Below are 11,879 nucleotides of genomic sequence, written 5' to 3'. Positions count from 1 at the left end.
GCTCCTGGATTCCAAAGTTTTGCTATACCATCCAGAATCAAACTTGTACTCCTCCCTTATCCTCTCACATTCTGGGACTACACGGGTGAACATTATACTCAGCTTTTAGGGGTCAGCTGTTAGTAATCCATAGCCCACTGTACCCATTATATAACTTCAGTGTACACTATCCCCCCCCCCCAAAAAAAAACAAAAAGGGGAAGGTCAAGATCCAGTTTGAAACCGTATTTTATTTTAGCATCTTAGGAATATTAACCACATATCTTTAAGCAAAAAAAAAAAAAAACTTCATCTTATAGTATTTTTCTTATATCTTTAGTGAAAAAAAAAATACCCCAATATTTTTGGTGTAGAAATGATACAGAGTCTTTATGAAATAAATGAAGCCTGTATTTTTTTTCTATCTGTGGAACTCAGAAGTCTAAAAGCAAATGACACAATTTTCAGAAGAGCAATTTCACCCACTTATGGAAATATTTGCAATATTAGAATATAATTAGTTATAGTCAGAGTCCAAAAGAAACTATCTTTAGTAAAGCACAGCACACCATAGAAATTATGAAAGGAAAACCCTCTTGGACAAAAGGAACACTGTGCAAAATTCAAATTTAAGAATATGTGATGGTTATCAAGGACTTTAAACACATGCTCTGTCCAAATACAGCTTCTTCTTACATGTAACAAGATGCATCTGTGTCTGCTGTATGAAGCAGTTAAAACCTGCATGGACATATGATTTCAGATGTGTTAATTTAAATATGCACTCTGTGGATTTATCGTTTTTCTCTATCCTTGCAGCAAGAGAGAAAACAGGCATTAAATACATCGCAGTATTTAAGAGCTGAATAGGACAAATGAATCTTTCATCATATGTAAACAATTTAAACTCTTCAAAATACAAAGGTGTATACTTCAACATCAACTCTAAAATCACATTTGTTTCTCAATTTCATAAGCAAACCTAAAACCAAAGGGAAGCTCCCTTCCAATGACTTCTGATAGGAGTTCACAAGTGTCAAAGTTTAATATTCAAACAAACAACTCCATGGTCCAATAAGATACCACAGCTGTTCCAGGTATGACCTTACAATGACCGTGTCTACTATATATGAAATTAAACTAGCAATACATATGCTTCCACAATTATGTTGCAAAGTGATGACACTAGTGAAAAAAATACCTTTAGCTCAGCAAGAAGATCAAGAGGACAAGCAGACAGGTGTTTTCTAACAGGAAAGGTAATTTTTGACAGAAACATAGAAAGCACATTTTCCTTTATGTGGGAATGATAGGGAACATTTATGTGAAACAGTGGACAATAGCAGAACTAGGGATTCTAATTCCATTGCAATGCCTAAAAATAAAAACTGCCCCTGCAGCACAGTGTAAGATTTAAATGGAGTTTACACAGAGTCAAACAAAACCTAGGACTTGCTGCTGCTCTGTCCAACATTTCAGTTCTACCCAGGTCAGATCCAAATACTGGTGGTCCCAAGAAATTCACTGAAATAGATCATTTTGAAATAAAACATTAAAAAAAGACAAATCAAGATGCTTTAGTGTCCAACTCAATCAACTTAAATGAGTTTTATTTACTTCCCACTAACAAATCTTTATTTCCATTCATGAGAGCAGTAAGTCAACCATATTCAGCTTCCTTGCCCAGTAATTCAAAGGAAAAACTCAAAAAGATTAGTAAAGAAAAATGGAGGAATTAATACCCCCTAAATTTTTAAAAAATATGTTTAAGGTTGAAAAATGTTTATAATTCCTAATAGGAAAACATTATCTGAATGAAGACCCTAATGGCAAACCACTGTAAAATGCTTCAGCCGCCTTTGATGCAGAAGGGTAGGGATAGTCTTTGAAGCACCCCAGCTCTCCTGATGAGGTCAGAGGTACACTGGTTTGTATTATTGCAACATCCAGTAAGTGAGCTAAGCTGCTCTTCATTCAGCAAGGGCTCTGTTTGACATTACGCTTGACCTCCAAACTTGGCTGACAATTTACTGATGAGATTCATAACCTTTGGATTGTTCTGATATTTTGACATATTTGCTGGGTTCTGGGCCACATCCTGGAAAGCCACCATGACTTCTGGATCCTAAAGAAAAGAAAAAAACAAATAGGGAGTAGGGTTGAATTTTTCAGTTATGTTGGATGTTTTGTTTTTGTTCGAGATGGGGTTTCTCTGTGTAGCCCTGGCTGTCCTAGAATTAGCACTGTAGACCAAGCAGGTCTTAAACTCACAGAGATCAGCCTGCCTCTTGTCTTCCAAATGCTGGGATTAAAGGTGTATGCCACCACTTCTTGGCAATGTCTGGGTTTTATAACTTATTTAAGCAACATGCCCAATGGACCAAGTTTAGTATTCTAAATCTAAAATTTAAAACGTTTGTTGTAAATAAAGAGATACAATTTCGAATACTAAATGCCCTAATGTCAAAGCAGTGTACAATGCTTCAGCCACATTTGATACACAAGGATTGGGAGTATCTTCAAAGCACCCAAACTCAAGTCAAACTTAATTCTGTAACCTGAACTAAAAATAATGAAAAAGAAAACACACATAACACTGATATAAAGAAACATGAACTACTATTTCCTACAACAAACTTTCAAAAATGTGACCTTTAGGCTGGGGACAGGAGTTTGGTTCCCAGAATATATGTCAGGCAACAGGCAGCTCCCAACCAACAAACAGCCTGTAACTCTAACTCCAGGGGATCTGGTAGCATACATTTGGCACACATAAATACAAGAACACACACACAAAAAATAAAACAGGCTGGAGAGATGGTTTAGCGGTTAGGAACAATGGTGGTTCTTGCCAAGGAGCTGGCTTGGGTTCCCAGCACGCACATGGTGGCTCACGATGCCCTCTTATGATCTTCAAGGGCACTAAATGCATGTTAGAAACATGCAAATAAATGTTCACAGACATAAAAATCAATTTTTTTTGTTTTTTTTAAGACAAGACTTCTCTGAGTGTAGCTTGGCTGTCCTCAAACTCACAAGTATCTGCCTGCTCCTTGAGTACTGGGATAAAGGTGTGAGCCAGCATTGCCAACAAAACAAATTTATCACAATTTAGAAAGATGCCAGACTGCAAAATTAGTTGATGACAAAGAGGAAAAATAGCAGAGAGTGCTGTCATCACACAAAAGAAGAAAAGAAAGGCTATGATGACCAAAGCCCAACTTTATTATCCCAAATCTTACCTGCATTGCTGCAAGAACCTCAGGGTCGCTGAGGATTTCATTGAGTCCAGGCATTCCTCCCATTCCAGGCACGCCCCCTCCCATTCCAGGCATTCCTCCAGGAAAATTACCAGGCATTCCCCCAGGAAAACCACCTAGAAGAATAAAATAATGAGGGGCATCACCAAGTTTCTACTGATCTTCTCTAACACTGAAGGACACACATGAGGAACAAGGATGCCCCTGGGTAGTTAGCACATTCTTTTCTTAACAGAGCAGGCTGTCAACCACGACTTCTAATTTTTTAGAGCTGTAAATCAGACTTTACTCCTTTCTGGAGTTATTTTTCATTACTTAAAACTGCTCGATAAAACTAATCCTGCCTTTTAAAAAAACAACCAGGAATCAACATGTAACATGTTTCGGGTCCTCCTAAAACATTAACGTTAGACATGTCTTGGGGGTGGGAGGTGGGGATGAGTTGTCTGATGCAGGGTGGCTGTCATGAACCCTTCATTTCCTCCCTTGGCATCCTAAATGCTAAGTCTGCAGGTGTGTGTCACCATGCTTGCCAATCATCTTTGAATTTCTTCTTCTTCACAGTTTCTTGTTTCAATTTAAAGTTAATTTTTATCAGTCTAAGCTTGTTTTATTTAGTTTTGGCATTTATCTAGAGCAGTTATTTTTCAAGTATTACCTAAAATAGGGATAACAAAAATTAATTTCCCTTTTTAGCTTACCGAATCAGACAGCTGAGAGCCTGGGCAAGCTCAAAACTTGCTCTGTAGGTGAAAATGGTCAAGAATCCTGAGCCTCTGGCCTCTACCTCCTAAAGTCAGTGCCCTAGTTAGGGTTACTATTGCTGTGATGAAAAACCTTGACCAAAAGCAAGTTGGCATACACTACTTCCCTATCAGTTCCATATCACTGAAGGAAGTCAGGACAAAAACACAAACAGGGCAGGAACCTGGACGTAAAAGCTGATGCATGGGCCATGGAGGGTAGTGCTTACTGGCTTCCTCACTATGGCTTGCACAGCCTGTTTTCTTATAGAACCCAGGACCACCAGCCCAAGGATAGCACCCATCAATCACTAATGAAGAAAATGCCCTACACTTGGATCTTACAGAGGCATACTCTCAATTGAGGTTCCTTCCTCTCATATGACTCTAGCTTGTGTCAAGTTGGCATAAAACTAGCCAGGACCGGCTGAGATGACAGGTGAGCTTCACCAGGCTTGGTGAACCAATGTATTTAGGAGTCCCATTCTAAACAATCAGAATCGCTAAAAAATAATATACAATTATTGTCCTGAAATTCCTCTGTATACCTCAAATTCAGAGATCTGCCTACCTCTGCATGAGCCACCACTGCCTGGAGAACACATGCTACATTTTCTAGCTTTGAAATAAATTGTTCTACCCAATGTCATATAAGCACAAAATTTTCCTTGAGAGAATATGATCACAAAGTAGAAGACAGTCTTTTAAAAAATAAGCAAAAGCCGGGCGATGGTGGTGCACACCTTTAATCCCAGCACTCGGGAGGCAGAGGCAGGCGGATCTCTGTGAGTTCGAGACCAGCCTGGTCTAAAGAGCTAGTTCCAGGATAGGCTCCAAAGCCACAGAGAAACCCTGTCTCGAAAAACAAAAAATAAATAAAATAAAAATAAATAAATAAATAAATAATAAGCAAAAAGAACCCCAATTGTTAAAAGTGTATTGTTTATTAAAAAAAGAAAAAAACTTCACACTGCCTCTTTCAGGCAACAAAACTTATTTTCTTAAGTTTCTTTCCCCCTTACCTTTCTGAATGCTAGTCCTCTGCTTACATTCAAAAGCTTTGTTTTGCTAATAATTTCTGATTATAAAACATTTACAAGAAAGAAAAGAGGGCCTAGACACCTCAACAGTTAGGAGTGCATGCTTGATGTTCTGAAAACAGTTCAGGACCCAGTTTCCAATTTGGAAGGCTCCAAACTGACTGCTGATAACTCCAGTTCCAGGGTATTAAAGAACTCTCAATACACAAACAAGTGAACATATTCTCTCTCTTTGGATTTTCAAGACACTTTAAGACAGAGTTTCTCTGTATAGTTAGTCCGGGCTGACCTGGAACTCAATTTGTAGACCAGGATGGTCTTGAACTCACAGAAATTCAGATGCCTCTGCCTCTTGAGTGCTGGGATTAAAGGCATGTGACACCACACCTAACCATATTCTCCTTTCATACATACCTGGAAAAGAGCCATATTGAGCCCCAGATTGTCTTCTGGCTTCCTCTTCCTTGAAGATAAAATGAAAACAAATTATGTAACAGAAGAAAAGCAACAAAAAAGTCTTTTCCCCCATACTTAACCTATTCATGGAAATCCAGGGAATCAAAAGTCAAAAAGTTAGAAGACAGCAGAATGGTGAGATTCAAAATAACAGAAGAACCATTTCCAACTGTCACTGGGCCTCATTTTACAAATGATTTCTAGCAATTTTACTTCTCTGGTAAGGCAAATCACTTGCTTCTTATGCAAGCTATGAATTCTCGCCTACTTTAAAACTCCAAAATGAATGGGCATGTCTAGATTACTTCCTAGGTTCATCTCTTTTTACATTCTCCCAGCAAAATGTAAAATAACACTGAAGAAGTCTTTCTGAGTTGTTTTTATACCAACAAAAGTCAATTAGAACCTTCCTTCATACCTAGTTAGAAAAAAATCATCAAGATAGGCTGTATCCCACTGGTACAGCATTTGCCTCTCATGGTGAGGCCCAGTTCAATCCCCAGGACATGAAGAGAAGGAAACCAAATAAATACAAACACATAGGCATATTTTTTTTTTATAAACTATGACACTTGAACATGTATATTTAAAGTACGATGTAAAATTAAGACTTCCTTATATATAGCTATATAAGGAAATGCTAGTAGTCTACAACAGTTGTATACCAGTTTCTTCCAGAAATGAAAACAGTCCATCCTGTAGGGAAGCTCTTTAAGCAAGGTAACAACTCAAAATACCTTTAGAGGTCTCTGAAACTCTAGGTTCCCTTTCCTAAGAGTAAACAAGCCAAGCTGCTCAGAGTCACTCACAGTCAAGTCAAACTGCCTGAAGAGGTCATTTGGAAAGGTCACTTTGTGACCTGCTAGCCTACCTGCAGGCTGTGCGGTGTGCTCCAGGTAGTCAGCTTTTTGTGAGCTGTTACCCATGCTGAGTGGACACTGGTGATGGAACTGTCTCTAAGTCATTTCTTCTCTTACAGAGAAGCCCTCACCTATATTCCTATAAGTAACCCAATTAAAAACTCATGGTTCACCAAGTTGGACGTTACATTCGTACTTTGGTCTGTTGTGGACTCCCTCTCTGGCGTGAGCAGATGTGTGCCTAGCACCTCCCGAGGAAAAGTCTTGTCACATAATACTAATATACAAAGATACACAGGGAAGAACAAATTAGGATAAACAGGAAGGGATTAACACTATGGGGGCAAACTAACAAAGATCTCTTTCTACATTTCTTTCCTTTTTGAGTGTGGAGTTTATTGAGAGAAGAGTAAAGGAGATGAAAGAGGTGAGGGAGGGCAAAGACCTGCTTCCCTCTTCAGAAGAGCAGCAGGAAGCCTCTTTCTACATTTCTATAATACAACTGTATAATTATAAATAATCAGAATTCCCCGCCTTGAGAGCAGGCTATGCTGACTCATTTTCCCGAATGCTGGGATTAGATGGATAGCTAGAATCTCTCTCTTTTTTTTAAATAGCCATGAACCCACAGTTAGAAAGGGAGGAACCATAAAATAAACAGAGGACAAATCCTATGTGAAAGGACTAGTACCCACACAAAATGATAGCAATATCAAATTTGAATTAACCGGGGGGGGGGGGGGGAGGTTTACAGCCCTGCTGAAGAAGTCTCTGTAAGTTATACTCTTGGCCCAAATTTGCAAGTGTAAAAGAACAAACAAATATAAATTGGTGGAAATACAAGATCACTTAAACTTAGAAACTAAAAACAGAAAGGAAAGAATGTATGTAGACTCCTTTCGAGGGCTGTCACCCCACACACTACAGCCATCTCAGAAAGAACAGAGAATTAGCAACAGTGTCCTGAGGTCTCATCTACTGAGTTAGTTACAGCAATTTACCCTTTGGGCTCTTTCATGCTCTTCTCGAGCCTTCTTCACCCTTTCTATTCTTTCTTTTATCTCTCGCTCTTCACGTTTTCGCTCATATTTTCTCCGATGCTCAGCAATTTTTTGAGCCTGGAAAGAAGAATCACAGGAAGTAAGTTTGCCTGAAAAGTCTGATAAAGTCAAGTGACGTTTATGACAAAGCTCAAGGATTAAATACTTTACAAATTTTAGGACAATTCTTACTTGATGGCTTCTACTCACAACATAGAACTTAGAGGATTCACCAGTCCCAGATCAGCACAGTAGAAAAACTATCATTAAAAACATCTGCAGAAGTAGGCAGATACTCAATACACACACCAAGATTTTGCCAGTCTGTCTATATTTCAAGTTTCTACACCTATAAAATGGGGGACAAGGTGAGCTGGCAAGATGGCTAAGAATACTGGCTGCTCTTTCAAAGAACCTGGGTTTGATATTTAGTACCCATACAGCAACTTAGAACTGTCTTTAACTCCAGTTCCAGATGATTCAATGCACTCTTCTTCCTCCTGCAGGCATTGCAGGAATGTGACACCCTAACACACATGTAGTTATAACACTCATAACATAAAATGAAAACAATACTTTAAAAACTGGGGACACATTCAGTCTTAGACCCTGGGATAGAGTTTTGTGGTAAGTACGTGATTAACTCACCCAAGGCCTGGCTGGAGTTTGATCACTAGAACCACCCAAAAAGGGGTGGAGGTGCAGAAATAGACCTTTCAAATGCTTTAGAGATAAACAGTTGGTATTGCTTTAGTATCCATACAAGTATTTTAAATACTTTATGTTAGAATATGGTGCAACAGCTAGTTTGCTAAGTTTATTGCAATAAAAATGTTTAAAAAAGCAGGTGGTGTCAGTGCACGCCTTTAATTCCAGGACTAGGGAGGAAGAGGCAGAAGGATCTCTCTATAGTTCGATCGAGGCCAGCCAAGTTCCAGGTCAGCCAAAGTTATACACAGACAAACTGTGTTGAAAAACAAAACACACACACACACACAAAAAAAAAAAAAAACCAAAACAAACAAACAAAGTCAAGAGCCAGTGAGATGGTTCAAAGTTAAAGCAAATGCTACAAAATACTGATAACTTCAGTTAAACCCCAGAAACCAAGGCTGAAATAAAAAAATGACTCTTCCAGCCTCAATATACATCTTCACAGCAACATTAATAACAAGTAAAAGGGAAAAATTCTATTAATCAAATTAAATCTGGTGATAATTTAAATCCAATAAAACCCCTGTATTAAAATATTCAAGGGTAAATTCAATTTATTCTTTTTCATTCATTCATTCAAAATGGGGATCGAACCTGGGACTTTGTAAATGCTACACAAGCACTCCACCACAGAGCTATATCCCCAGTTCATACTTCTGCATTAAAAAAAAATAAAATAAAAAGACTTTGTAGTTGGATGTAGTGATGCACAATTTTAATCCTAGCACTTGGGAGGCAGAAGCAGGTGGATCTCTGAGTTTGAGGCCAGCCTGGTATATAGAGCGAGTTGCAGGATAGGCAAATCTTGAGATTTTGTTTCAGGAGCAAAACAAATAAAAGACTCTAAAGGTTATATAGTTTTTGGAATAAATAGTTTCATTAAAAACAACAAAGCCGGGCAATGGTGGCGCACGCCTTTAATCCTAGCACTCGGGAGGCAAAGGCAGGCGGATCTCTGTGAGTTCGAGACCAGCCTGGTCTACAGAGCTAGTTCCAGGACAGGCTCCAAAACCACAGAGAAACCCTGTCTCGAAAAACCAAAAAAAGAAAAAAAAAAAAAGTCTTGCAAAGCAGTGGTGGCACACATCTTTAATCCCAGCACTTGGGAGACAGAGAGATAGGCAGATCTCTATTAGTTCCAAGCCAACCTGGAGACACAAGGGGAGTTCCAGAACAGCTAGAGCTACAGAGAATCCCTATCTCAAAAACAAAACAAACCGCCCCCCCCCCCAAAAAAACCCAAAATCCTCTGCATAGTAAAGACTTTAAAAAAACACATTGAAATTAACCTCCAGAGAGGACTTTGTCCTCTGCATACCCCTATTACATAAGATGAGCAGAGTCAAACATAACCCTGGGTCTTATTTCGTGATTTTCAGTTGCTTTCCTTACTGCAAACCTGCCCTTTCATTCTTCCTTCCTTCCTTCCTTCCTTCCTTCCTTCCTTCCTTCCTTCCTTCCTTCCTTCCTTCCTTTCTTGAGACAGGGTCTCTCTACACAGCCAGAACTCAGAGATCTGCCTGCTTCTGCCTCCCAAGTATGTGCATCACCCTTCTAATTTTGCGTATCACTCCACTGAAGTCTTGTAGAAAAGATGACAGTGTCCAAATTGGAAGTATGACATACTAATGAGTTTCCAGGTAGAATACATTGTCAGTGCCTTTACCGCTCCATGTTTCATCACTTGTGTCAGGAGATTGTACCTTCCAGGCCAAGTACAAAGCCATGAAGTCTTAAGGACATTCTGACATACCCGAGGTTGAACCTCTTTCAGCATTGCACTGGCATCCTCGTCATAATCCAGTTTACAGGCAAGGGCTAGATCATGAGCTGCTTCTTCCCAGTGACCCAAGAGTCTGAAATAGATTTAAAAAAAAAAAAAATCACTGAAAGAGCCACTTACAAAAAGCAAAGTAACAGGAAGTTTCCAGTTAATTATAAATTACAAATTTTTAAGCAACCAATTTAAGAACTGTGTTACCATTATGGGTAACATTCTAAAAACTTGATGAAACTGAAATTTCCACAATAATTCTAAAGTATTTAAAAGGAGGAGGTAAAGCAGTAATTTTTTAACATCAAAGACATTTTACATGGTATTTTCTTCGTAGGACTGAAGGGAAAGCCATGCCCATGGGTCTGCTTTATTGAGAAAACAACCTAAACTAAGACTCAGAACTAAAAGACTAGGGGTGGAGAGGCAGTTGAAAATGAAGTGGAGGGGGCTGGAGAGATGGCTCAGGGGTTAAGAACATTGGCTGCTCTTCCATAGGTCCTGAGTTCAATTCCCACCAACCACATGGTCGCTCACAACCATCTATAGTACCCTCCTCTTCTGGTATGCAGGTAGAATACTGTACACATAAATAAATAAATCTATCTTTAAAAAAAAAGTGGAGAACACATATACCATGACATGAAATACTGCCACTCCCTCAAGATATATGTAATAAAAAATGATAAAGCAAACCCTAAACCCAAATATGAATAGAAATGTGAATATCACATTTAACAACTCCCCCCCCAAAACCTAAAATTATCTTTCAAAATATTTTGTTTTAGCCACATATTTTGAATGAGCTATATTCTTAAGGACAATCCTAACTGTCAAGAAAAATTTTTCATCTAACTTGGAGGGTACGCTGTGCTAAGATAATAATTACGAAACACTGTTACATATATGGTAGGTTTATAAAATTACATAGGGACAAAGACTTAAATGGCAAACATTCAGTTTATAATTGAAAATTTTAGCATAAATGCAATTTAAACATTCTTCATTCAAATCATGAATTTCTAAAGATACTTTTTCTTGGTTATGTCACTGAAGTGACAGTAACAGAAGCAGTAAGTACACCCACCCTACCACACAGGTTTTAGAGCCCATAAAAATAAATTAAACTATTGTCTCTTAAGTTTATTCTAAATCTGTAACCAGCCAGGCACAAGATGAGAGCATGCTCGTATTAGACAGCAGATCACCACCTGAGAACTAGTGGCCGATTTCCAAGATACCAAACAACATGTTAAGTGTCTCCTCCACCTACACAGCATTGATACATTTATTTCAACCTTTCTCTTTGAGAAGTGCCTTCATAAAAGTCACTACTGTGAGTCATTTAATACATTTGTGCAAAGAACATCCATTCTCTCCAGACAGTGGTAGCACACACCTCTAACCCCAGCACTTGGAGAAGGCAAGCGGATCTCTGAAAGTTTTTGGCAAACCTGGTCTAAAAAGTGAGTTCTAGAACAGCCAGTGTTGTTACTAAGAGAAACCCTGTCTTAAAAAACAACAAAATCCAAGAGAGATAATGATCGTATATTGAATACCCTAGTCTGAATCTTCTTTATTCATTACTGGAACCTTTAAAAAAAGAAATCTGAATAAAAGGCATCTTCACCCAGTTTGGTAATTATTTCTAATGGTAAAACTTAAGTGTTTCACAAGTGTTTGTTTCCTAGTGAAGTTCTGTGACTCTCAGGTCCCACTGAGAAGCTGATATAGTTCAGGTATGAATAGAGATGAAAACAGGTGTGCACCACTACTACCTATGGGTCAAACTCAGTCCTCCAAGCATTGGCAACAGTTAAGCCATTTCCCCAGCCCTGTTTGCTCTTTTACCTGTGTGCTTTCCCTCGCCACTTGTATGGCTGAGCTGAATCAGGGTTTATTTCAATGGCTCTGTCACAGTCTCGGATAGCAGCATTTGGCTTCTGTAATTTGACGAACACACTAAAAAAACCAAGATAGTATTAAGAAAAATGTCGCTTCAAACAATAAAAC

The 11,879-nt window shown here is 38.6% G+C and overlaps 1 protein-coding gene across 1 annotated transcript in view; it reads right to left on the bottom strand.

The window, feature by feature from the left end:
- Window positions 1-210: 210 nt before the first annotated feature.
- Window positions 211-11,879, bottom strand: part of St13 (ST13 Hsp70 interacting protein) — a 33,481-nt gene continuing 21,812 nt past the window's right edge. The window contains exons 7-12 of the mRNA XM_075959804.1: window positions 11,718-11,828; window positions 9,846-9,948; window positions 7,340-7,456; window positions 5,437-5,485; window positions 3,222-3,355; window positions 211-2,104 (exon numbers count right to left, since the gene is read on the bottom strand). Coding sequence (XP_075815919.1) covers window positions 1,976-2,104; window positions 3,222-3,355; window positions 5,437-5,485; window positions 7,340-7,456; window positions 9,846-9,948; window positions 11,718-11,828 — 643 coding nt within the window. The 3' untranslated portion in view covers window positions 211-1,975. The remainder of the gene's footprint in view (window positions 2,105-3,221; window positions 3,356-5,436; window positions 5,486-7,339; window positions 7,457-9,845; window positions 9,949-11,717; window positions 11,829-11,879) is intronic.

The sequence above is a fragment of the Microtus pennsylvanicus genome, chromosome 2 (assembly GCF_037038515.1).
Source record: "Microtus pennsylvanicus isolate mMicPen1 chromosome 2, mMicPen1.hap1, whole genome shotgun sequence".
NCBI classification, from domain to species: Eukaryota; Metazoa; Chordata; class Mammalia; order Rodentia; family Cricetidae; genus Microtus; species Microtus pennsylvanicus.
The sequence above is the reverse complement of the archived record's forward strand: the minus strand, read 5'-3'. Positions and strand labels throughout refer to the sequence as shown.